The 27840-nt window shown below is 40.0% G+C and overlaps 1 protein-coding gene across 2 annotated transcripts in view; it reads left to right on the top strand.

The window, feature by feature from the left end:
* Positions 1–6924: 6924 nt before the first annotated feature.
* Positions 6925–27840, top strand: part of itga1 (integrin, alpha 1) — a 61131-nt gene continuing 40215 nt past the window's right edge. The window contains exon 1 of one of the 2 annotated variants that reach the window (XM_026173499.1): positions 6925–7392. In XM_026173499.1, coding sequence (XP_026029284.1) covers positions 7353–7392 — 40 coding nt within the window. In that variant the 5' untranslated portion in view covers positions 6925–7352. Of the gene's footprint in view, positions 7393–23941; positions 24688–27840 lie in introns of those variants that run through there. The other variant, XM_026173500.1, reaches the window with a different exon arrangement.

The raw sequence follows: 27840 nt of genomic DNA, 5'->3' as shown, positions 1-27840 counted from the left end.
AGAAGTGTTAAAGTGTACACAGTCTTTAAAGCGCTGCTGTGGATTTTAAATTAAATTAAAGGGGTATTGCACTAATTTTTAAGGAATTATATTTTTTATACACAGTTCCTCATTTCCAAAGACTTAAAAGTCGTTGGATAATAACTGATGCACTGTTTTGTGGTCAGATGGAGCCCGATCCCTTGTTGTTTCATGAAAAATAAGCAGATAAAAGATCTGGAGTTGATTCCAAGTGTTGGACTTGAAGATGTTGATGCAAGAGAAGGAGGTCATCATTAGGTTGAAAATGGAAAAATAAACCTATCAGATTGATTAAAATGAACAGTCTGGTTCATTCTGTCAAACCACTCTGTCAGGTCAGCAACGCAAAAAGGAAAACCACACGAGACAACTGAAGTGCATGATCGCAGAATCGTTTTTTTCTGGTTAGGAAAAAAAAATCTCTAAATTTCTTGCCTAACCAAGTCAAAAACAGCTGGAAGTTCTCAGGCCTACAAACAAGAGACTTTCTTGAATGTAAATACAGAGGGTTTACAGCAAGTTGCAAACTACACCACGTTCCAAATTATTATGCAAATTGTGTTTAAGTGTCATCAAGATTAAAGTTGTTGTTGGAATTGTGTCTTGGGACTCTTTGTATCACTGAAATCAATCTCGGACACCTATGATCATTAGTTTGCCAGGTGAGCCCAATTAAAGGAAAAACTACTAAAGAAGGATGTTCCACATTATTAAGCAGACCACCATTTTCAAGCAATATAGGAAGGAAAAATGATCTCTCTGCTGCTGAAACGCGTGAAATAGTTGAATGCCTTGGAAGTGTAATGACAACCTTAGATATTTCACGAAAATTTAAGCATGATCTCCACAATGTAAGAGATTTGTGGCTGAGTCAGAGCACACATGGGTTTGTGCAGATAAAGGCACAATGATGAAGGTTTCTGCCAGACAAATACATCAGATTAAGAGAGCAGCTGCTAAAAGGCCATTACAAAGTAGCAAACACATATTTGAAGCTGCTGGTGCCTCTGCAGCCCTGCAAACATCAAGGTGTAGGATCCTCCAGAGACTTGCTGTTGTGCATAAACCTTCTATTCAGCCACCCCTAACCAACGCTCACAAGCAGAAACGGCTACAGTGGGCCCAGAACTACATGAAGACTCATTTCCAAACAGTCTTGTTCACTGATGAGTGCAGTGCAACCCTGGATGGTCCAGATGGATGCAGTGGTGGATGGTTGGTGGACGGCCACCATGTCCCAACAAGGCTGCGTCATCAGCAAGGAGGTGGTGGAGTCATGTTTTGAGCCGGAATCACGGGGAGAGAGCTGGTCGGCCTCTTTAGGGTCCCTGAAGGTGTGAAAATAACCTCTGCAAAGTATGTGGAGTTTCTGACTGATCACTTTCTTCCATGGTAGAAAGAGAAGAACTGTGCCTTCTGCAACACAACCATCTTTATGCAAGACAATGCACCATCTCATGCTACAAGGAATACCTCTGCATCATTGGCTGCTATCAGCGTAAAAGGAGAGGAACTCATGGTGTGGTCCCCATCCTGACTTCAATCCTACTGAGAACCTTTGGAGCATCCTCAAGCAAACAAATATGAGGGTGGGAGGCAGTTCACATCCAAAGAGCAGCTCTGGGAGGCTTTTCTGACATCCTGCAAAGACATTCAAGTAGAAACTTTCCAAAAACTTCCACTGCTGCAAGAATTGTAAACCTGCTATCAAATAAGTGGTCCTATGTCAATATGTAACTTGACCTGTTAAGATGTTTTTGATTGAAATAGCTTTTGATTTCAATGAAATTGATCTACTAATGCTGCAAATTCAACAAATGACCATTTTCAATTCTCCACAACCCATAAAATCTTTTGAAACTCTGTGTGTGTAATAATTTGGAACAGTGCATTTTAAGTGTTTTATTTTTGAAAAACATACTGTTTTCATTGGGAGTTTTGTTCAGTAACATTTGAATTATACTCTATTGGTCGATGACTCGAAAATTATGCCGACTGTCACTTGAAACGACTATTTAGGAAAAACAGAAAATATAATTTGCATAATAATTTTGGAACGTGCTGGTTACACTTAAGAACAGTAAGGTCAGATTAGACTTTGCTAGAAAACAACTCAAAGAGCATGTTTCTGGAAAAAAACAACAACAGTTTCTCTGAGATTAACTAGCGGAGAAGCAGCTCATGATCGGAGGCATACCAGATCGTCTGTCAAATAGATGCCTGTCATTATACTCTCTGCTGCACGGTGAAATGTTTAAGTCTCTTAAACTATAGTGTGTAGAAGGTGTTATAGTAGATACTTATATTAAATGTGGCTGACTTGGGGTTTAAGTAAAACTGCAGTTCACACACACTTATTACAAAATATTCAAAAGAAATGTAGGAACACCCACGTGAGCCAGCCACCTTTGGAAGGGTATGTACTTTATCACCATGTCAGTTGTTAGGATACCATGATGACAGCTGCTGAAGTGATCCTAGCGTTTGCTAAATTATCCTTGAATGGTTGGCTGTTGATGAACAGGTACTCATGTGTCAGCAGCAGTTGAAAGGGAAATAACTGTGGTTTATAAGGAATAATGATGTAGAATTTAAGAAGTGTAGAGTAACACGTAAAATTAGAGCGCAGTTGTCAGGAATTGATTCAGAGATCGTCCATCACAGTAGGGGGCTATTATTTCAGAATTATGGCTCTGCAAGATACTGTGTTGAACAGAGGATTTTTGCATTATATGGTAACATGGTAACTGTACACTTGTGTGGTTGGTTGTAGTCCAGGCTCTAACTGCCCCCTCATTATAATAATCCTTCCGTAACATGGGGATTTTTTTCTCTCTCTCCAGCTGTTGACTGCTGGAATTGGCACCACTTTTAGACTGTGTGTGACGCTTCTGTTGTTGTAACAAAATCAGTGACAATCACTACTGAGATCTGAGTGCTGAGGAACTGAGATCTAGACCAAACAAATCTGTGTTCTTTGTTTGTTTGTTTTCTTTATCAACGAAACTATCCAAGCTCTCACATGCTAGGCAAGGCAATGGGAAAATGCTTTTTTAAAAATTTCTAATTTACCTATTTTTTCCTGCCAAGTTCTTTTTATCTATCTATCTATCTATCTATCTATCTATCTATCTATCTATCTATCTATCTATCTATCTATCTATCTATCTATCTATCTATCTATCTATCTATCTATCTATCTATCTATCTATCTATCTATCTATCTATCTATCTATCTATCTATCTATCTATCTAATACCATACCAATTGGTTTATCGTGACATGTTATCTAGAGGCATCTTGCCTCTCAGCACTGAGGTCAACTATATATCTCATATCTCATAGCTGCAAGATATCGGAACAATCGCAGGCCTCAGATAAAAGCAGTCCATCTATGCTTTTTATTTTTCTCCATTTCAGGTTTCCAGGGGGGGTTGGAGGCTATCCTAGCTGTTATAGGTTGAGAGCTGAATACATAAGTGGCCTGTCAAGACACCAATCAACCTAGCATGCCTGCCTTTGGAGGAAGCCAGAGTACCCAGAGAGAATCCATGTCCAGGACAGGTGAGCACAGTGCTAACCACAGCACCATCATGCTGACACATTAGATTAAAATCCCCTTAGATACTGCTGTTATGTGCATAAAAACAAAAGTTGAGCCGTTTAGAGACAACTTTTTATTTTACATACAGTTTTTCTCAGTCGCTTTGGTGCGTTTCTCAGATCAGAATTGAAATTCTCATAACTATTAGTTCAACCTCCACAACACTCAGTCATTTGTGCACATCATAGTAGCAATTTCTCCTCTCTCTGAACAAACTGCAAATGATTTTGGACATGAATCAGTTGCTTCCATACATTTCCCTGCTGCTTTCTGACATTTCCATTTGCTTATGTCATGTCAGTCAAAAGTAATCATACCTATGGATGCTGAATAGTCATTCCCAATAAAACTAATAGTCATACATCTATTGCTTGAGTCATCACACACAAAATTGTTGAACTAGTTATCACATGCCAAATATTGGCCATCTGTCAAGCAAATCCTATACCTTTCTGTATCATTGTTCCTGGAAATGTCTCCGAAATTGAACAATTGATCTCGGGTGAATTACAGCTGTCACTCATGAGGAGGCGTGTGAAAGTTTAGTTGTAACCAATGACAAACAACTTGTTCACTGTCAATTATGGATGAATCCTGTGAATCCCCAATTGGCAAGCATATATAAACTGCGCAGGAGCTAGTGTGTACCATTTCTACACTTCTGTGAAACAAAATGGAAGGTCAGCACCGTGGAAGAGGGGTGAGGATGCGGGGAGGAAGGGGAAGAGGGAGAAGAGGCAGATATAGGCGGATTCCTAATGAAATAAGGGCTACAATTGTGGACCATGTTGTCAATCACGGCCTCACCATGGAGGAGGCTGGTCGAAGGGTGCAACCCAATATTGGAAGAACTACTGTCAGTTCAATCATTCAAACATTCCGTAGGGAAAACAGGTATGCAAACAGTAATACACTGTACTGTGCCATCTCAGACACATCACATGTTACTGTACTGTATTTGCAATTTCACAAAAAGTTTACTCTGCACCACATAGGATTGTAAGACAACCTCGCGGAGGCGGAAGAGGGCCCCTTTTTACCCCACAGCAAGAAGAAGCCATTTGTGCAATGGTCATTGCAAACAATGCAATAAAGCTGAGAGACATACAAAGCGCTGTCATAGAGAATTACACGGTATTTGGCAATATTAAATCTGTTTCAATTTCAACAATTGACAGAGTACTCAAGAAAAATGAAATCCACATGAGCAAATGGCCCTGCTAGCAGCCATGGATGCAGCATGTGACGACATCACAGCAGGGTCCTGCAGAGGATGGATTCGCCACTCCAGGAGATACTTTCCTCGCTGCATTGCGAGGGATAACATCTGTTGTGATGTAGATGAAAATATGTGGCCAGACAGACAGGAACGTCTGGATGTGCCAGAATGATTTACTGTACTGTTACATGTGCTGTTTATTGTTCACATTAGTGCACAGCTCTACCAAATGGGTGATTTTATGTTTACATGTATTCTACAGTGCACAAGTGACTGTAGCATATTTTTCTTTTGCACAATTCTGTAGGATTACAAACACTTCTACACAATGGAAATGTGAAACGTACGTATTCAGTGTCTCAGTTACTCCCAAGACTCCCATAACATCTACAGTGACTTTACTGCACATTTCAGATGGCTGTACAGGTAGGCCATAGTGCTGTCGTCAGCATTTTCAGGTGTCACCAATTGTTTTTGCAATGGGAAACACTGAAATTATAAACTGTCATAGTGGAAACATGACAATGCCATTTGACTATCTTGTTCATAAAGATGGTGTCAAGACTTTTCATTTTGATGGCACTGACAGTTTCATTGACATAGATACTTGCTTTTGAGGTATGGATAATCAATTCTGTGCATGTGACGTGCTTTTGCAGGCTATCCACTAGGTTTTGCAGTTTGCACTAATTGTTTTGGGAAATGCACTAACTGCTGTGCAAATGTTAATGGTGTTCTGAGAAACGCACCAAAGCGACTGAGAAAAACTGTAAACAAATCTAACACGTGGGTTGTCACTGATTAACGTTCTGTCAATATGATGTTGTGTAATACAGGCGTAAAATAATATTTACAATTCCATATAGTGTGCTTTTTGCATATGCAAAAATTTTGTTTTACTGACATCTTTGGGTAGGACTAACACAGATGTTGGATGATCATTTTTAAGCCCTATTTTCCTATCTTCAATACAATAACGAAAGCTTCTAAGTCATCCAGGACACCGGGGATTACAGTTCACGAAGGGCTGTGTGGTTGTCTAGTAAAAGTTTTCACTCTGCAATAAATTAGAGTTCATGTTTGCTACTTTTCACACTTTTTGAATGTGTTCACAGACAGTTACTCACAAGTGCACTTTAACCCTAAAACCTAAAAGACTTTTTGTTTAAAATATTTAGAGCGGCGTAAACAGGATACTGCACCATGGCATCAGTGAACTCTTGTTTATTTCCTCTTCATAAATCATATTCATTCAACTTCGTTTCCATCTAGACTAGCTCGATGACCAGTGGGTCCCCACCCACAGTTTGACAACCCCTGATTTAGTGAAACCTGTAAAACTTTCCTTCCTCCACAGTCAGACTGGCACAGCTTCATTTTTGTAAATCTTTTTCAATTTTTTAATGACTTTGCTGTTGAAAACAGAAGGACGAGCTGCCACACGGACCGAACCCTGTATGTTAAACTGAGCCTATTTTAGTCTTACTGCTGAGTTGTAGTCTCCAGACACCACTTGTACTAAGATTTTCCCATGGGCTTGACATAGGTTATAAAGTCCTGTGCATGATTAAACTCCCACACCCACGTTCAGGGACTGAAGCAATAATTCAGGCTTTGACTTTAGTCCCAGTAACTTGAGCTACTCATGTGCGTTATTTAAGGTTTTAATTTTGATGTGTCATGTTGAACAGGAAATTCGTATGTTTTGCTTGTCTTTTGGAACATGGTGGAGGTTCTGCAACAGCTGTACTAAGAGAAAGAATCACATAACAGGTAGTCTACACTTTTTAAAAGCACATTGAAGCAGAGAAGGAGCTTAAACCTTAAAATTTTCAAGCACCAAGCTGAAGCACTGAAAGACTTCACACATATTCATCTAAAAGCTCTTAGGCTAAATGCAGGATGGCTTTGTTTTAGCTCTGTTTGTGACTGACCTGCTGCCTGCCTGGCATGTCTGTCCCTCATCCTTCTCTGCTCTACCTGTCCATTATTCTCCTCCATGGTTGTGTGTAAGTAACAGCTATACAGCGTGTCTTACAGCGGGAGGGAGGGGCGGAGAGGGAGTGAAACACACACAGTTGCGCTGCTTGCTGTGCGCGTCTGTTGGGGAGCGCACCCGTTTGCCGTGGAGGCTCTGTGCACGCCACATTGACAGACTTGCGACTGATGTGCGGATTTTTGCAGATGCCTTCATCCCAACCCTGCTTTTTATGGTGTCGCTGCTCACATTAACGGCCGAGCGACCCTCAGAGCTCAGGAACCCTCACTCCGCGACACTGCCCACTTTTTCTTCTCCTCCCTGTTTGTCCCGCCCAACTCAGAAGTCTAGTTTGATTCAGGACTTTCAGACTTTGAAGCTTCTGATGCACACGAAATGCTTCCAGGACTCTTACAAGTCTGCTGTTAGCCATTTTAAAAAAAAATTCTGATAAATCTTCTGTTTAAAAGTCCGTGGACTGAGACTGAGTGAAGCTACAAGGACACAGCTTCACACTAACGGCACTCAGGATGTGGCAACGTTTTATTTTGACAACAGATGCGATTATTGGTAAGTAATGACCGCAGAAAAAAGACGCGTGTAATGATTATTGGATCAAATAACAAGCACTTCTTCTACAGTACCGAAGCTCCCTCGGCGCATCCTTGCGCGCACGCCAGACGGCACACGCTTGGATCCTGGCAGCATGCATAATTGACGACCGAGCGACTAAACGCATCCATTAGAGGTGTCACTCACCTTGCCAACACGCCCATTAAAAAGTCGGTGTCCTGTCCTAATACGAACTTTCTGTATGTGCCCAGGTGAGATTTATTCTGAAGGAACAAGGGTGCTTCATAGACAGCCAGGTCTCAGAGGCACGCCACCCATGAGCTTATATAACAGAGACGTTGAACGGTCAGTCAAATTACTGCGCGATGCTCTAATTAGATGCTGGTCATGCCAGAGTTTACGCTGTCAGAAGTAGGCTGTGTTTCTGCAGTGCCATGTGTTTCTGCTGTTTCTGGTGCAGATCTTGTGAAATTATGTCTCACCCTGTTTTAGAACAAACCCTCGTAGGCAGTGATTCGATCTGAAGTTCTTGGTTAAGGGAAATTGCTGCTGGCTTAGTGACGGGGCTAAGAGCTTGTAGGCTCGCTTTGGGTAGTTCCTCTGGTGATGCTACGCTCTCTTTCAAGTTCACCTCCAGAGCAGCAGAAGTGAATAAACTTCTAGGTCACGTCCAAGAAGTTTGTACCGGTGATGTATCAGAGTTTGGAGGAGGGGAGGATAAGTGGGAGAAAGTGGGATAGAGACAAAGTCAACAGTGCATGTCTCTGATTAATTCTCAGATTTCTACGCTTACATGTGATTCCGGCTTGTGATGGTCATTAGAGAATTGAGTTAGAGCTGGAGAGAAATGTGTGTGGCTGTGTGAGTGTCAAGGGGTCAGTTCAGTTGAAGCTCATATGGCCAAGCCCATGCCATAACCATCCCATCATCATTTTCTTTTTAATCTAACCCTCTCTGTCTCTCTTTAGTGTCTTTAATCGTATTCCTGCAGTTTGTCGAACAGTGCTTTTCCTTCTACGTGCGCAAATTCAGGGTTATTGTGAATGAGGCTGGACGCTGTTACTTAACTGATCTTGTTCCATCACGCTCAGCGCTGCTGGCCCAGCACTGTAGTGTGAGCGGCAGGAGGCGGTTCACACAGGGGTAAAAGCTGGTTTGAGTCCATAGTGTTGGGTTATGATAGCTACCACTGCCTGCTTCAGAGGCCCACATGTGCTTGTTGTACTGGCAGCATTTAATCTATGTAAATTCCTAACAGCGATGGAGCTGCAGGTGGTTTGAGTTTGGTATTTCAGAGAAGAGGGGCATCTGGCTTCCATCAGTATGAGTCGACTGGAGTGACACAAACAGCAGGAACACAGTCACCTACTGGGCTGTGACTAATTATCATTTACGTTGTTCAATTTAATTCTTTTGTACTTAATAATTTAGTCTTTAACACATTAAAAAAATAGAAATGGGCTGCCATTCACACAAAGTACAGTTTTAGGCAATGCCACAATCTTCAAGGTGACATTAACACATAACACACATTGTTTGTCTGACCTTCTTATTGTAGCCAAAAACGTAATAAATTCTCACACTGGAACCACATCGTGTTTATGGTTTCATCTGAATCAATGACTTTAATGATCAGTTACCATAGAAATAGCTATTGGTTTTGCAATAATATTCACGATCTAAACATTTGACCTCTGTTTGAGGCTTTCTCTCGTTCCTCTCTTTTTTTGTCTGTTGACCTTGTGACTCAAGCCAAAGCTCTTTGTTTTCTTCTTTGAACTGCTCCTTTAATGCAGGGACTGCGGCAGCATCACGGCGCTCACACATGATAGGATGCTTGTGAGCCGCAAGAAATAGCCAGAGGGTATTTTGGAGTTCATATGGTTGCTAAACAAAGTTGCCTTTTATGGCCTGTTATTTGATTACAAAGGAGTAAATTAGATGAACGCTGTTTCGAGACCTCTGTTTCGCTGCCCCGCAGAGATTACAAGGTGTTTTCTGTACGAGTTGATCACATTTCAGTGTCTTTTCACAGTATGTGTGCTGCAGATATGGAAGGAGGAGCTGAAGGACGAGTCAAACACAAACGGGTTTACGTGCTTCACAACTCTTTCAAGGAAATTTGTCTTTTCCTGAGCACATGGAATGCCGCCGTAGAGCAGAGAGGGCAGTTAATTCATTGATGACTGGAATGTCAGAGGATATACTGTAAAGTCTTAAGACATTGCAACTCTGCAGTGAATTTATTAACTTGGCAAGACATAGCGGTGAAACCGGCCATCTCCGTCATTAGCAATATGTCTCCTCCTTCTCCTCCCCCTCCCCCTCCTCCTATACTGACTGTAATATTTGAATCTGAATTAGCGTGCTCCCTGGAGTCTGCAGCAATCAGCACTAATCTGACATAAACTGTCTGCTGGCATGGGCGGACAGATTTCCTGGAGTGGTGAGTGATTATGTTAGCTTATCGTCGGCTTGTCTCTTCTTAGACTCAGTTTGAGCATCCTTATTTGTGTTTTTCACACACATGAATATATCTATAGACTGTGGGAATGCCTCTGCTGAACATGTGCGTGCAGCAGAAAATGACAGTTTTCACTTTTCACGTCTGGTGATTTTATTGTGGCAAAGTCACAACCAGGCTGCCATGATAAAAATGTCCTCTTCCAGTGAGAAAGCAGAGACTATATAGTCTTGAGAATTTGCTGTCATCATTTTCGTGGCAATCCAACCACCAAAACGCCACTTGAGGGAATTTGAAGTTGTTTCCAATTCGTTGTGATGAAGAAACTGAGGTCCGCCATGGCCAGTGCTTTATTTATTAATCATATCTTCAGTGCAAATATAGGCTGAAAAACACATGGCATGACCATCAGAATCAACAACCCCACCTGGTTGAAAAACTGTGTGGCTTCCTTCTGGCTGTAATTCCCTACACCTGCGCCTGTAATGCCTTCCTTAAAGGGCCAATCTAAAACCTCTGGCAGCATCCTATGCATATATAGGTTTTACTTCATTTGTTTGTTTGTTTTCTAGAAATTCATGGATGCCAGGAATGCCAATGTAAGGTTCTCTTTTTTTTAACTTAATGGTTGCATTTTGACAATATATAGACTAGAATTTATAGGTTTATAGAAATTTATAGAATCAAAATCTATCGAATCCACCCTTGATGCAAAAAAGGGAAAGTTTAATCAGTGCAGCAGAAGAAGATGACGTTATATCACAAAGATCGTGTGCTTTCTTGCATGAAAACAGCAGCTTCATTTGTAGTTACAGGAATATGCCAAAGGAGAAGTCTTTGAGAAATGGTCTGTTTACTCACATGTTTTTCTGATAGGTTGTGGTTACACTGCTATAGCCCACATGTGGAGGATTTCACACGAAGATGACAGCAAACTAACACCTACCTCATGGTTTCCACCTCTGACCATGTAACAGTGTGCCTGCTGCTCTTCCGCTACTCTCTGAGCACTGTATTCTCAGACTAAAGGGCTGTCTTGATGGTATTTGATGACCAAAAAAAATCAGTGGTGTGGTCATTATTCAAGTTATATAATATACATTACTCATTAATTTTCTTGAAAGTAATTTATAATGTACTTTATTTAACTACTTGCTGGAGAAAGTAAGTGCACTAGTACACTACTCGTTCTCATCACTATATTAGATTACCTGATATGTACTTTCTCAGAGTTAAAAGTTAAAAATATAAACCTTAGGCTACAATCCCACGACACATAACTTTATCCCAATGAGGACATACATATGATCTTTCATTCAGTATTTTCTGCATAGCTGACTGCTCATTACTGCCTTTGTTGAAGTGCACGCTCTGGCTGCTGGGCTGGGGTCGGCATACACTCAGCTCTGGGTTCTTGGCTAGCTTTGCGCTAGCATGCTGTCTGTGAAGTTGCTTGCAAAGAGCTAAAGTCATGCTATCAATATAATGTAGTTGTTTCTGTCCTGGACACAGTTTGTGCTTTATCATCTTGCTCTTGTCCTTTTGTGTCAGAAAAGTGAACGCAATATCCATATCTCCACTTTACATCGCTCAACCATTTCCTCCTCCTGCACACAAACTGAAAGCAGCTGATTATAAGATCAGTTCACTGTTTTTTTGTTTTGTTTTTCTCTACCCGTCCTGCAAATAACCGAAGAAACTTTGTAACCCAAGTAACGGCACAATTGTATCTGTGATGTGATCACTCCATTCAGCACAGTCGTGCATTAGATTACTGTATTACTGAAAAATGAAATGTGATTACAGTATTTTTGTTTCTTTGCAATGTTGTTACATTGTAATGTGTCACACCTAACACTGCATAACATGTAGGCAAGATTAGACTGCCTCTGAAAGGTGAGCTATACCGACAGGCAGTAAAAAGGCAGTTCTGCCATCAGCTTGTACCCCCCCCCCCCCCCCCCCCCCACACACACACACACACACACACACTGAGAACTCGTTAGCCAATGAGCATGTGCTTTTGTACCACAGATAAACCTTTACACTGCATGACCATAATTTACAAAAAATACTTACTACTTATATTTATTCAGTATAACCCAAATTCGTTGACTATAAAATAAAACAGTGAATAAACAGAAGTTAAATTGAATGCATTTTTTCTGCATTGGCTAAGATACGTTGTTAGTCCTGAGACAGACTGGTGATCTGTCCTCTCGCCCTCTGGTAACTGGGATAGACTCCAGCCACTTCACTCTGATAAGTAAGGATAAGTGGAAGAGGATGGATGGCTCTGTTCATATTTTCTAGTTTATACCAATGACACAAAGCACTTGTAATCATGGGATAAAATAGCCTCAAATCAGTGTTCGCTTTCTGGATATTTTCCAGTGCTTTCAGCTGGATTTCACAGCCTTCGTCAACGCTTGCAGTTTCGTAAGGAGGCGGGGTGGAGGCTGTAAACCAGTCTTAGTTCAAGAATAGTTTTCTTTCTCGTTTAACGATTTCTTGATAATTTTGACCTTTGTGATGAAACCACCATATGCAGGCCTTTGTTTTCTGTTCTGTGAAAACAAATCTCATGCCAAATAAGGGGGCGCCTCAGAGCCAGTTTTTATGACACAAAGCGGCTTCTTCTGTATTGGAACGATAGCTTAAATTTGCTAGATTTTTTTTCCTGTTAGTTGTTACAGTTTTTCTCAGTCGCTTTGGTGCGTTTCTCAGAACACCATTAACATTTGCACAGCAGTTAGTGCATTTCCCAAAACAATTAGTGCAAACTGCAAAACCTAGTGGATAGCCTGCAAAAGCACATCACATGCACAGAATTGATTATCCATACCTCAAAAGCAAGTATCCATGTCAATGAAACTGTCAGTGCCATCAAAATTAAAAGTCTTGACACCATCTTTATGAACAAGATAGTCAAATGGCATTGTCATGTTTCCACTATGACAGTTTATAATTTCAGTGTTTCCCATTGCAAAAACAATTGGTGACACCTGAAAATGCTGACAACAGCACTATGGCCTACCTGTACAGCCATCTGAAATGTGCAGTAAAGTCACTGTAGATGTTATGGGAGTCTTGGGAGTAACTGAGACACTGAATACGTACGTTTCACATTTCCATTGTGTAGAAGTGTTTGTAATCCTACAGAATTGTGCAAAAGAAAAATATGCTACAGTCACTTGTTCACTGTAGAATACATGTAAACATAAAATCACCCATTTGGTAGAGCCTCCTCATGAGTGACAGCTGTAATTCACCTGAGATCAATTGTTCAATTTCGGAGACATTTCCAGGAACAATGATACAGAAAGGTATAGGATTTGCTTGACAGATGGCCAATATTTGGCATGTGATAACTAGTTCAACAATTTTGTGTGTGATGACTTAAGCAATGGATGTATGACTATTAGTTTTATTGGGAATGACTATTCAGCATCCATAGGTATGATTACTTTTGACTGACATGACATAAGCAAATGGAAATGTCAGAAAGCAGCAGGGAAATGTATGGAAGCAACTGATTCATGTCCAAAATCATTTGCAGTTTGTTCAGAGAGAGGAGAAATTGCTACTATGATGTGCACAAATGACTGAGTGTTGTGGAGGTTGAACTAATAGTTATGAGAATTTCAATTCTGATCTGAGAAACGCACCAAAGCGACTGAGAAAAACTGTATTAAAGACGTCTAACAGAAAAATACAGATATGGTGAAACTCTAGCTGGAGCTGAAGTTGTGTTTATTCTTCCCAGTGGTTTGATATTGTTAGTTACCTGCAGCTTCACAGGATTCAGCTGTGTGTCTCCAAAGTGACAGTGTTGTGTGTATTTATACCTGCAGTTAAGTCGAATTATGTCTAAGTAGCAGCCACTGAATAAGTGTTTTAACACATGTCATGTATAGCTCAAATGAGCCTCTTTGATCACAGCCGTTTGTTGTAATGCTCCTTTTTCTTGTCTCGCGTTTCTTGCCTTGGTCGTTGAACAAAGGGGCCCATCTTCAGAACTACAATACACAAATCTCATGCAACTAGCCTGAATGTGAATCAGTTGCCTTCTGAGCTGGTGCAACAGTGTGTGCAACAGTGTGTGCAACAGCTGAAATGTTTTTGTGCAATTTGCATTGAAATTAGTTTTCTCATGAGATGCTAACATTTTTTTGCAAACCTTCACACAGTGATACTGGTGCCAGTGACCCCACATGCCACTGTAGCAGCCACCACAGAGGAAGTGAAAATGCGTGGTTTGCCAACAGAAAATGTATGTGGCGTATCTCATGCTTCAGCAAAGGTCAGATTCACAGTGTGAATGCTGATTTGCATGCTGAAAACTCAAGTGAGAATGATGCATACGGCACAACATGGCTATATTTAGACAAGAGGAAATTGTTAGTTAAGGTAGCGTTTAGCTCAGAGTTCTGTTGCAAACTCTGCTGTAGTATTTCAGCTGTTTACTGCAAACATTTAGAAAAAAAAGATGTAATTGTTGCTGTGACAACCACTACTTAAACTTGGGTGAACTGCTCGTTCTAAACAAGTTCTCTTTCATTTGCACAGCTTTCAGTTAATACTCTTGCTGGAAATTTGGTGGCTGTAATGCCAAACGTAGCATGCAAGAAATGCTTGGAAGCATGGAAGATCCATCATATGAGAAGACACAACGATCCAACTTCTTATCCGATTCTGATATAATACCCGATACCTTATCCTTGAGTATTCCATTACACGCAATGCTGATGTGATGTGGTACTTTTGGTTGCTCCCTTATTTCTCAACTGGTTGCCATGGTGAATGTTCTTCTTAGCACAGTTTTTGCCCTCGCTGACACAATCCTCCTGTTTGTCCTGGGACCAGCATTGAGAGTACACTAACTTATGACCCCCTGAGGCTGGACTTACGTCTCTTCTTGGTCTCAAACCAAGGACACAGAGATCCGTTAACTCTGTTAACCATTTCATCACTGAGGCACACAGAGCACTGACATGATGTTCGTGTCAATTTACTTATGAATAAACTGTCTTCCTCTTTCTTGTAATCAAATAAAATTACAACAGATCTGCATCCACCAGAACCTTTTCCAGAGAAGATTCTGAAGTAACGTTTTGGGCATTTATTACTTTCTTATCAAGAAGCATATACACACAGACCTAAGGAATATACCACATTTCAGATTCCACTCAATAGCTCTGTGTGTGTGTTTAAAGTCTTATTTTATGTTTGTTGCTCTGCTTAAGACATCGTGAAACCTGAAGTAAAGTCTCAAACAATGATTTATTAATTGCCTTTGTTTTTGGAATACTCTTCATGGACCTTTGTCTTTTTTCATGTGATTTGAAAGTGTTATGCAAGACTGATTTATAATATATATAGAGTGATTTATATATTATGTATGTGTTCAGGCTTTTTATATCAGTTTGTCAGGGACTGCAGTGACAGGAGCTATTTCCATGCCCTACACTACAGTCAAAATGAGTCTGGCACATTCAGATTTTTGCATGTTTGCAGTAACCCATTTAAATAAAATAAAGATCAAATATAATACACCAATACATCCAAGAGTATATATTTGCTAAATTGGTATTTGTTGTAAAAAAAACTCAGTGTGAGCGTAGTTACCGCACCGCTGATGTCATTTATCGTCAATGCATTTTCACTTTGTCCTGTTTTGAGTCCCACTCGCAAAATGACATCAGGGTGAAGTAAATGTGTGCAAACATCTAGTGTGGAGTGGTGCTGACAAGAAACGGGTGAAAGAATAACTTGAGTTTCCAAGAAGTTTTGCTACTGTGAGTGCAATGAAAGTACTATCAACTGAACAAAGCATGAGCGACAGAAAGAAGGCGACAGTAAACAGTCGGGGTAGCGAGTGTGAACTGTGTCCAACCTGCTGAATTATTTCTGTTGGCCTCCTCCACGCCATGTTAGCTCTCCAGCTAAAAGCTGGTGCTGCACAGCTGTTGATGTGTGGTATTGTAAACAAAGAACAACAAAGAACTTAATTTAATAGATTGTGTCACTGTCACTGATATCGATAGCATAGCATTCTGTAGTACTCTCTTATCTTAATAACAGATTGGTGCATCACTAGACTACAGGGTAACCACATCCGAACTCAAAAAGGCATATATGCAGCACTTCCCCCCATGTCTCCTTCATCTCCCACATAATATATATGTCTTGCAGGTCTTTGTAGTAGTGATCTATGAATCATATATACAGGCCTTTGATACAGACGATCCACTCAGGCATTCATAGTGTTAAGCTGCTTAGTTCTTCTTAAATTTAATGGAAGTAATCATACAGAGAACGGAAAAAAAAGAATAAAAAGGAAGAGGAGGATTAAATCTTTCTTGTACCTCGCTTTGCGTCTGTTTCATAAAGGTGCATGATCTGTGCGCAGAACAAGACAAATATGTGCATGTGGGGAAAAAATAGTCAACACCAACTACTGCATCAAAGATCAGATGAACCTACGCAAGCTTGGATCAATAGTGTCATGCATACGGTATCTGTTTTCCTGATGTATGATAGTCTTCTCTTTCTTTTGCCTCACTTCTTGCAGGAAAGCCAGCTGCAGTGATGGGTGACATGTGTTTTGCTTGGAGGGTTTACCTTTTTAGGCTTGAGCATAAGAAGCTAAAAATGTAGGAAAAGAAAGCAAAATCTGACGTTAGTCCTGGAACAAAAAACTGTTGATTGATCATTTTGGTAATGGATCACGTAAGTTATTGTTCAAATAAATGCATCAGGTTCTCACCTTTTAAGAAGAATTTTTTGGATTGACTCTGGAAAATAAAAACCCTAAATTTATTGCCATCTCCTTGATATTAGCCACTATTTTCTGACAGTGCAAAGCAACTATTGCTCTGTCACCAAGTCCACATTAAAAACTTAGGAAGATTAACTTTTAGTGATTAACTGCAATTACTTAGAGTAAACTGTAAATGATTAAAGGTAATCATTTAATTGAGAAGCCTTCTTCTTGTCAGTAACTCTACCACAGTGTCACATGAAGTTCATTTAGATGATGACAAACTCATGCATCCGGAGTGTGCGCAGAGTTGACTGATGTCACAAAAAAAAAGCGAAGCTGGCAGGATGCTACAGTTACTGGAGAAACAAGACAAAGAAGCATATTTCTTGAAACATTGTGATGTCAAAGAAAAGTTCAAAGATGCTGCCTCGAGCCTGCAAAACCACCAAGCCCACCCACATGTCTTAGTCTCATATACTGTTGCCTGAACAAGCGACAGATGTGTAACAGTTTTTCCTGGTACTGACTGCTGTCTGTGCAGCATATGGCACCCATGTGAGGTGGAAGATGCACAGAGTCAGGTAAAGCTGGTGTGTCTTCTAAAAGCAGTAATGGCGTTACTGGTTGGTAATCAAAGATGCATATCAGCTCGAAGGGAGAAAGATGCATGGTGTGGGCACATCGTGGATAACAGGCATTCACAGAGCCATGAAATGTGAAAAATTAAAGTGGAAGAAATTTTTAAAAAAAGAACTATTTTTACCTTCAATGACTCACAGTAAACTAGCAACAGTCCATTTCCCCTAACAAACACTGTCTGACCACCTTGAAGCCACCCACTCTCTGCTTCACACAGAAAAGGACATTCATAGCAAGGTGGACATGTTTAAAGTTGGACTAGTCATTGCTGACACTGAATGCCAGTGTAGTCCCATTTTTACCAAAATGTGCAAAACTGAAATATTTTTAGTATTTTTTTTTCATTACAGAAATAAGCTGGAATAACATTCATGAAGAATATTTGGCTCATATATGCTCCACCGTCTTTACCAGCTAGCTGCTAATACTAACCACAGCCCTGGTACGTGGTTCTGCACAGGGACTATGCAGTAGGATTTTAATGCTTTTTCACTGTTATGTTAACACTAGATTCTCGATGCTGATTAACTTCATCCAAAATGATAATGAAAGAACTTGATGAAACACCCAGTGATGGGATAGCTCGAAATATGCGTTGTTTTGTTTTCTATTAGATGGATATCATCATGATCTTACTCATCATAATCATGCACTGGAAAGCATGGTTGGGACTTTCCCATCACCATCACCATGCCAGTGAACTACTTGGAGACTGGAACAAGACTGGGCTGGAAATGTAGCATGTAGCAGCGTCAGTGTTGTGACATGCTGATGCATTCATATATTTTCATTCCTTTAACGGTCATGGTCATTACTATCACATAGTCATAATATTGTAACTACGCGATAGTAATTTCAGTTGTTTCTACAGCAAACCTTCGACAGCAAAACTTTCTTTGTGTGCTTCACACTTTACAATAACCTGTGATTTGTGATTTAACATGGGCCAGATGAGCTACCCCGCCCCTGATGTTCTGGTTTATTGTTAATGATTCAATGAAAGGTAATAATTGTGGTATGTAGGGCATGAACTCTATTTCATTCGGATGTGGGCCGTGCCAGAAGCACAGCACGAGACACACTTTTCAGAGTAAAAGCATTGACTTGATTGCTAAAGCTTTTTAAAGCTTAAGTATTACTTCACACTGTGACACTCAACACACTTTTGTATTGTTTTTCCTTTTTTCTTGCTGATTTGCGACGCTTTCGTCTAACTTGCAGGCATTTTATTGTCAGTATCTTCGTCAGTGGCATATTGGACAGCTACAATAGATTTCACACCTAATATTAACAACAGCAGGTGTTATTTTAATTGTCCTTGGGGTCCAAATATACTCAAGTGCAGTGTAGAAGGGATTGAGCACCCTAAAATTGAATCCCTGCTATGTGTGTGTTAATGGTGACTTGTGGTAAAGCTCACCAGGGCTGGGTTTTACCACAGAAAATGACTCATTTCTGTCTGAGGTGCTGTGTCTGCCAGAGCTGCAGACGGAGAAGTGAGGGGGGAAATTAAAAAAAGCTTGGTGTCGCCATGGCAGTGCTTGTGCTAAACCTTTTCTGTCGTATGAAGTCATCTCCAGAAGTCAAATTGATATTTCCTGTCTTGCTCCTGAAAGCTGGATACATATTGTGTCTGTGTTTAATTTTTTTTGCTTAATAGTTACAGTTTTCTGTGAGATGACTGACAGATTGTAGGGGTGATCTCTGTGAAGTGTTTTAAAAGGCTTATTTTCCTACGAGTGTCCTAAAAGCCCAGAGATAAGAGCTGAAAAATCCCCCAAAGACACACACGTCACGTCTTTTGGTTTCATAAACGAACGAGATACCCGTGAAGGTGCTACATCACAAATCGTGTCAGTTTACTAAGGTCTTAACCCCCACAGGAGGTCAAGCCACACACATGCATCAGCAGCTTGAAGCATTCTGCATGTTTTTTTTTCACACTTCATCATCTGTCCACACTTTTCCTCAGGCTGTTACAATTTTAGCATTCCCAGGAGCTTGCTTTTAACCCCTTTGAGTGGTTGGGGTTGTAATTACATAAAAATACATTCATTAAAAAACAAAACAAAAAAAACCCCAAAACAAAACAAACAAAAAAACTTCTTTCCAACATTTTTGTGAGCCATTCATTATTCCCAGAAATTTATACCTATCTACCTGCAGACAGCTTGTGTACGCCGAGGTATTTTTCAGTCATGCGACCTTCGGCACTGCACAGTTGTTGTGAGGCATTAGGAGCAAAGTGGACAGGGGCAGAGGCAACGGGGCGGATTGGGAGGCAGAGGGGAAAGCTGTTGGTGAGACAATGCGGAGTCAGATGGGAGGTCCCGTCTCCGAACATGTGCTGAAGGAGGACAGCACCTTATCTTCAGTTTGAGTGAAAACAAGCAGACAAGTTAGAAAGCTTAAGTTGGAGCCAAGGCTAAACGATTCCCGGTTTCCCAGTCTTTATGTTACGCTAACTGTCTTTAGCTTCATATTACGTGCTATCAGATTTCAGTGGACACCTACCTACACCAGAAGCAGTCATTACAGTTTAAAACTCGATAACTTTTGCTAAAAATGCTAAATCAAGTTGCACCATCAATTACACTTCTTCTTTCTTTTTCCTGAGAGAATAAGGTGACGATTCGCTGTATGAGTTTGCCTGGAAAGTGCAATGATGTGTGGTTTTCTTGAAACGTGCACTTTAACCGACAGTAAAGAAGAACTCTTTAGAGGCTTAAATGTAAACCTAATGTTTTGTGGAAGTGAATGCAAAACGTTAACACCTTGTCTTTTTTCTTCATGTGTTATTTCAGTCACGTATGAAGTGAGTTTTGCCTTACTGCACCGTGAGAAGCAGGGGGTAGTAAGTCAGAGTCGCTGTGATTTGATCACTTAGTCTTTTATTTTTGCCATATTTCCTTTTTGTTCTCATTAGGTTGCACAAACGTCTTCCAGGAGTGGGGCTCCTGGCTGTATGTTGTGCAGGTGAAGACACATACAGCATTCATTTAAGATTTAAGGTGGGAGGGTCATGCATCTGGAGATAGTGTGAGATAGGTGGTGTGGTACCCTCTGCTTATTTTCCTCTGTCAGCATTATCTTTTGGCAAAAAGATAATGCTGAATCACTAACACTACAAATGTGTTAGTGATTCAGCTCAAAAGCACTAAATGTTGGCTGTTAGCGCTTTTTTTTTCTTTAATCTTTTCCATGACTTTTTCTCTCTGTATTGTGCCACAACATGTGACACTCTTACACTTTGACTGTGTTACAGAAACTTCCTTCAGTCACTGTATATACAGGCTTTTTCCCACTGCATTCTTTTCTTCCACAGCTCCCTGACGGCGCCAACCTGTCAGTTGCTTGTTAAACTCATGTTGTTTTGGGTGTAGTTTGTGATATAGTTTTCTCTCTTTTTTTTTTTGTTAAACAGGATTTAGGTCTGCCTGTAGTCATTTCCTTGTTTTTGCCCATGTGAACTAATCAGGGGCCCATAACTTCTTGCCAGAAGAAACACATAAGGAGTGCCCCCCCCCCCCCCCCCCACACACACACACACACACACACACACGCAAACACGCATACTTGTTGTCCCCCGAGTTTCTTAGTACCTGCTAAGCGCTGATAGCCTCAGATCTCAGTCTCTATATGTGTGCATGTTTGCATCTGTGCACCAGGCCTGTCCAGCCCTTCACCCTCTTGTGTCTCTGCCAGCAGCAGGTTAGAGCTATCCATCATACATATGGAGAGATGGAGATGGTGTCTGCTTGGAGCAATGTTTCATGTTAACCATGATGCTCTTCACACACACACAAATGTTTCATAGGATCTGACTAATCACATCTCTTCTTTAGAACAGATTGGTACCATATCAAAAGTTTGTGAGGCTCCACTCAGATACAGTATGTATGTGCAAAAAGTCTTAAGTCACTCCATTTCTTTATATTTTTCTTTCGAGCATTTTCAGATACATTTATTAAACCACTTAACACTGACCTGTGAATCATTCAAGCATAAGAAGGCACATAACTTAAGTGATGAACTAGTGTTGTGTCTTCACATAATAGACAACTTATCAAAGAACCAATTTTAATTGGTATAATTGGGAACTTTTTTACTAGAACTACACATAATGTGTTCCCATTTCTTTGGTTGAATTGACAAAAATTCCAATGAAAACACAGTCTGATAGACATAAAGTAGTATTTTTGCACCAACAATGTGATTCCCAAAGAGGTATTAGCCAAAAACACAGCATGATGTGCAATTCAAGAAATTTGAGGAAACTGCAAGTGGAAGACAAAAAACAAACAAAAAAACAACAGCAGATAAACTGTATGTGAAAGTCATATCCTTAAGAAAAAAGAAGAACTTCAGATGATCTATATACTGTTTGATATCCTGGCAAAATACAAATAAATGACAGGAGACTTAAGACTTTTGCATAGTACTGTGGTGTAAATGTAATGACTAATTTTCTTTAGGTTTTACATTCAGACTGTTCTATTCAATTCTAAAGATAACTAAATATCTGACAAAAAAGAAACAAATTTAAAAAGCACTTGAGAAAGAGAAGTTCCACACACGTTTGACCAATCATAGTGTGAAATGGATATATATCAACATTCATCCAGAAGTAATGAAGTAATCAAATGGAAGGCTATAAAGTAAAATTCCCTCTTGTATACTTTCTATCTTTTTGTGAGAAATCACTGATGGGGAGACGTTTTGTGTCTTTTGGGGTTTTTTTTGTAGTTACATCAAGTTAAACAGAAATGAACAATGATCATATGCGCGCACACACACACACACACACACACACACACACACATAGGTGTAAATATACATATGTACATTTTGTATGTACTTGCAGTGATTGATATTGTCACTTCTGGATCACTATTAATATAATCACATTACAGTAAAACTCACAATTCTCCTCCTCTTCCCTTCCTTATCTTATCTGCCGGTACCCCCCTCTTACCTGTGAACACTCTCCACTAAGGTTATCAACATCACAGCAAAACAGCATTTCATAGTAATTCCTGTCAGTCAACATAACTTTCAATTAAAAGCTCTTTTAACTCAAAACACGACTCGACAAGCACGGACCTTTTAAAAACTGTGTCAAAGTTTTTTGACTCAGCATCACGTTGTCTGTTTTGGGGTGTATTTTGTGGATTTCTCCGCAAACAGCAGCAGCAACTAAAAGATTCAAATCAAAACCAACATATCACAAATTTCTTTTTGCTGATATCATCTTTGAAGTTTCATTTTTTTTGTGAGCCTTCAAACCACAGCTATGCTGATTTCCTGCTTGTTACTCAGAATAGTCATGTATTTATTGGGGAAAACGATACTTCTGGTAATACTGGAGCAATTCTGATGCATTAGCAAGGCTGGTCAGAATTAATTTGGGTAATCTTTGTTTGACTTTATGTTTTTATGTGTGCCATTTTATTTTTTTACATTTCACCAGTTTCTGGCTCATGTATTAGTATTCATAGTTTGTGTGTATGTCTTGGGTGGTATTTGTCCTTGCTGTTGAGTAGCCCTGACCACGAACAAAGAAAAGATCAAGGGGAGTTGTGTGACCTTCCATAAACACATCTGTGTGTGTGTGTGTGTGTGTGTGTGTGTGTGTGTGTGTGTGTGTGTGTGTGTGTGTGTGTGTGTGTGTGTGTGTGTGTGTGTGTGTGTGTGTGTGTGTGTGTGTGTGTGTGTGTGTGTGTGTGTGTGTGTGTGTCAGAAAGACAGAGTGTGTTGATAGGACTGGGCGGCACTAGTTAGATGTGCTAATAAGGGTAAACCCTAATTTCAAAATAATTATCCTGAGCAATAATGAAAATCAAGTAATTTAAAACACAATAACAAAGTTGCAGTGCTGTTTAATCTGTATATTTATGCCATATTTATTTTTATAATGTGTACTTTTTCTTTCCAATCTTCATTCAGTAAGCCTTTGTGTAATACAAAAACAAACTTCAACTAACGATTACGTCTATTTTCTGTTATTATCCACAATAAACCAACGTGTCTGCATCTTTTTAAAAGGACGTGTTTCTGAATTTTAGTGCTGCCTTGAGAATAACAGAAACAGTATGTTAGTGGTTCACATTTAAAACCACTCTTTGCTTTTCAACAAAATTGCACCGCTCTCATGTAAATCTGGGGCTAGTGCAGGGTGTGCATTGGCTCATCCCAATTCTGAAAATGGAAAATGTAGCCATTTTCAGGGAAATGTTCCAGTAGCTCATAAAAAGAAAATCTTCCAGTGCACATAGTGGATCAGCTGACAAAATAGTTTTGATATTGCTGAACCCAGCAGCGGGAGACTTTTGTGAACAATGACACAGACATCCATGGTCACTTCCTACTTGGGTCTTTTCCGTCACCACTTCCTTTCGCTCCCCCAAACAAAGCAATAGCTAGTTCATCACAAATAAGCGACTTGTAACCTTTTTCTGAGCCTGTAAGCCAAGGGTGGGCAATTCATTTTCTCAAATGGGTCGTGCCAATAACCTTAACTCAATTCTGCACAATATTAATTTTGTCACTTTATAAACTGCTGCTAATTGGAGTAGATGTTACAATTAGGCTACGGCAATGTCCAGCAGGCATAATAAAAAAAAAATCTCCTGTGTCTCGGGTTTGAAAAGTGTCTGATTCAATCTCTGAGGTGAAAATGCGAAGGAGAGTAGAAATGTGATGTGATCGTCTTTGAGAGTATTTGTATCTGGATTTGTAATCTTCATCATCATTGTTCATGTGAAGATGGATCCAAAGAGGACCATCAAGTTAACTGTTGGCATGTGAATAATAATGTTGGCTTGAAAAGCTCCAAATTTCTCATAAAAGCCTTCATCATGTAGCAAATAGGCCCTTGCCTTGCAGTTTAGTTCATTCATTAGTGCAGTTACATCCCCAGCAAATACAAGACCTGCCTTCTGTTCTGCATCTGAGAGCTCTCCTCAAAATTCTCAAATTTCTGTTCTCAGGTCCTTTACTCTTTGTAATACTTTGCCCATGCTGAGCCACCTGACAGCTGTGTGGTAGCCTATGTCAAAAGTGAAAACAGTATCAGCCAATGTATCAGAATATCCGATTTTTAAATTGCCAAATATCTGTATTGGTCTTAAAAATCCTAAATCTGTTGGGCTTTATATAGGGGAGCGATTAACACCAAAATTGCAAACAATCTCAATGAAATTAATCAACTTAAAGAAATTAGTTGCACAGTTACTGCTGGTGAAGCAAAGTGGTTTGGTCCAAGGTTAAACTATTCTCGACTTTGAGATGAGCAATTGAAGGGACTTCCAGTGAGAGGGAAGGATGTTAGCTCACATATGACAGGGTGGTAAATATGACATTGGGTTAATTTGCCAACCACAGCTTGGAAGGTCTGCGAGCGACTCATTCTTCATCTACGTGAGTAAGTGGCGAGTGAACTGGTTGGTGTGTCAATGCCCCTCATAACTAAGCTAAGCTAACTGCCTCCTTGATCTAATAATTTCAGCCACTTGCTCTAAAAACATAAAAACATATTCCCCAAGAGAACTTGTTTTCTGAAAATGTAGCTAGCTTGATAAAACAGCAAGCTTGAAACTACCACTGAATAGATTCATACTTTTTTCACCTATAAATGAACTGCATCAGCCTACTGAAATAGCAAGGAGAGAGCTAAGGGCACTTGATATTCCTGTACTACTGATAAAAAATTAAACATCATAAGTGGCTAATGGAGGTCATTGTGTTGGTTTGAGGGTAAGTGGAACTTTAGGATCAATTAATTATTTAAAACACACTAATTATAGTACAAACAAAGAGCACTGAAATATTATAATTACATATGTACGTTGTTTAAAATACCATGCATGCTATTTAAAATGTGTAGTTATTATGAATTAATCAGTGCATAAACCCAAAGCACTTTTAAGGTAATTGGTTCCTGCTTTACTAGCATAAGTGACGCTCCCTTTTAGTTTTTTCAGTTTCATTTGTTTTTACTGAGTTTGCCAAATAAATCTGCTGTGATGTTGTAACAGTGGGTGATATGCAGTTTACCCCAAGCTCAGGGGGGTTTATTATTTTCTCTCACCGTTTCCTTCATAACATGCATGATTGTTTTTGCATGTCTCTTATTGATTCTGGGGAGAGGTTGTTCTTTGACCTATGGGTGTGTGTATTTTTAGTTTGATGTAGCCAAGGAGCACTCTCCGTCCAGATGCTATATGGGAAAACTGTTGTGATCAGCAGATTTTGCAGACATTGTATGCTTATGTGGTCGGAGGGCAGGGGATATGGTTAGAAGAGTGTCAACCACCCCTGCATTACTGAGAGAGAAATTTGGGGAGGGGATGAAAGGTTTGACAACTGTCAGGGGGGATGATGTCCTGTGTGGGTCTCAGCTTGTAAGCCTGGATGTTTTCCGCACCGGTGGAAAAAAACGAGCTCCTGGGAGTACATCTGGAAGTCTCACAAAGTGGAAGCTGACACCGTTGAGCCGACAGGTTCAGTCAGTGTATTAAGGGGTGTAAACAGAGAGATGCTTAGATGGGAAATGGGAGGGGCAGACAGAGATAAATGGATTGAAGAAACAGTAGAGGAATGGATGATGTTTTTGAGGGGCAAAACACAGCAGAATGAATGAATTGAGGGAGAAGAGGAAGCAGATTAAATAGCAGCCAGGGTCGAGGGAGGGGATTTAGCCACGAGTGACTCAAGGAATGACATATGGTTTGTCACTTTGATCCAGACTGGAATATTTCACCAAATACTGGTTGAATTGTCATAATATTGTAGAGAGAAGATGAATCTCTGTGACTTCACTGATGTCAGGACTGCCACTTCTTCCACCACTAGGGTTGTCTTTGTGCTTTTAGTGATATGAAGTTTGCCCAATACTTTTATTATAACACTAACAAAGCTAAAGACTTCACTTTGTCCTCAGATTTAATTTAGGTAACAGCGCAAACGTCTGGAGCATATTTCACAAATTTCTAAAATTCCAGCTGTGTATCTTGTGTTACCTTTGGCATATTAGCCTGTCAAAGGAAACACCTTATTTATGCACATTAGGACTGCCAAATATGTCTGCTATTTGTGAGTGGCTGGTATATTTGCAAAGTTTGCTAAATATTTGCAATTTTGAGGATTTGACAAGAAGTATAACTATGTGAAGGTACTGTTAACCTTAAAAGTCCACTATTCTTAGAACCAATTTCATGCAGTGTTGCCAACTAAACAGCAACTAAAGCTAACATTATGCCAGCAACACAATGTTGGGCTCAAGTGTTCTAAAAATCATGCTCTGATAAACCCTTTGGTTACCTTCTCACATTGTATAAAAATTAAATTGCTATCCAACAACGTTAGATCCACTTTGAAGGAAGTTTCACTAACGTCGACTAACAGCAGCTAACAGCGGCACTCGGTATCATTGTAATTGGACAGAAGTGAGCTTCTCTCACTCACTGACCTGTATCGATCTCCTTTCACAAAGTTTTACAGCTCTTCCATAGTAAATAGTAGTGATGGACAGTTGAGGGACTGACAGCCTACACTCACTAAAAATGAATGACAGCCAAAGTTGTTTGTCCTGTAGCTAGATTCTTCAATTCTGACATCTAGTGGTGAGATTTTACACACTGCACCTTTAAACATTGCTTCAATGATCCTGACCCAGTCTGTGAACAATAACAGCAATACCTAAGGATATGTACATTTTGGCAGTTTGTTAATACAAAGTTAATGGCAGAAACTTTCTCACAGTGTAATCTACATGCAGCTCAAGGTACCTCATAGAGTTGCATAGATTAGATAAATTTGAGCCATCTTCTTTTGCTTATGCAGTTCAGGGTAACGGTGAGTCTGGAGCCTATCCCAGCTAGTGAGTGCTAACCCCTCCAAACTCAATGTCTCTCTGGATAAGCTTCCTAAATGGTTTGGTTGTCTGCTTATAATTTGTCCATGATCAGCCGTCTTCTGTCTAAACGCATGATTGTTGGTGCACTTGTTTGTTAAGCTTAATAAGCAAACATCTCCAAAGGTGTTGTCACATTTTTACTTTTTTTGGCATAAACCTTGGTAACAAATTGTAGGCTTTCATCACATCTGTAGTATCTGTTCTTCATTTCTTGGGTTGAATTTACTGGAACCGGAACCTGGAATGTCCACTAGTGACCAATCGTCTGCAGCCAGTGAATCACTTGCTGTGAACTTTATCTCCTGCTTAATATATCTGTCAGTGGTGTGGATTTTGTGTTTTTAACTATATTTTTAATTCAGGTAACTGAGCATGTCCAGTATGCTTCCTGAAGGCCAGCCTGTATAAACACAGAGGGCACCTGAGTTGCTGTTGCTCTGTTTACGCACTGCTCACGCTACCTCTTCCCTTTATCCTTCCACAGCTGCTGACATATCTGCAGCGGATTCGTGTGTCTCTTTTAGCTTGTGTTATTTATCCAATCCGCCCCTGCCTACAGATGCAATCACTAAACCTAAAAAAAAAAAAGCGGCCACTTGTGTTCTCTTCTGCTTGTAAAGCCACAAACACGCCTACATCTATAACCTTTATGTCCACTGC

The sequence above is a fragment of the Astatotilapia calliptera genome, chromosome 7 (assembly GCF_900246225.1).
Source record: "Astatotilapia calliptera chromosome 7, fAstCal1.2, whole genome shotgun sequence".
NCBI classification, from domain to species: Eukaryota; Metazoa; Chordata; class Actinopteri; order Cichliformes; family Cichlidae; genus Astatotilapia; species Astatotilapia calliptera.
The sequence above is the reverse complement of the archived record's forward strand: the minus strand, read 5'-3'. Positions and strand labels throughout refer to the sequence as shown.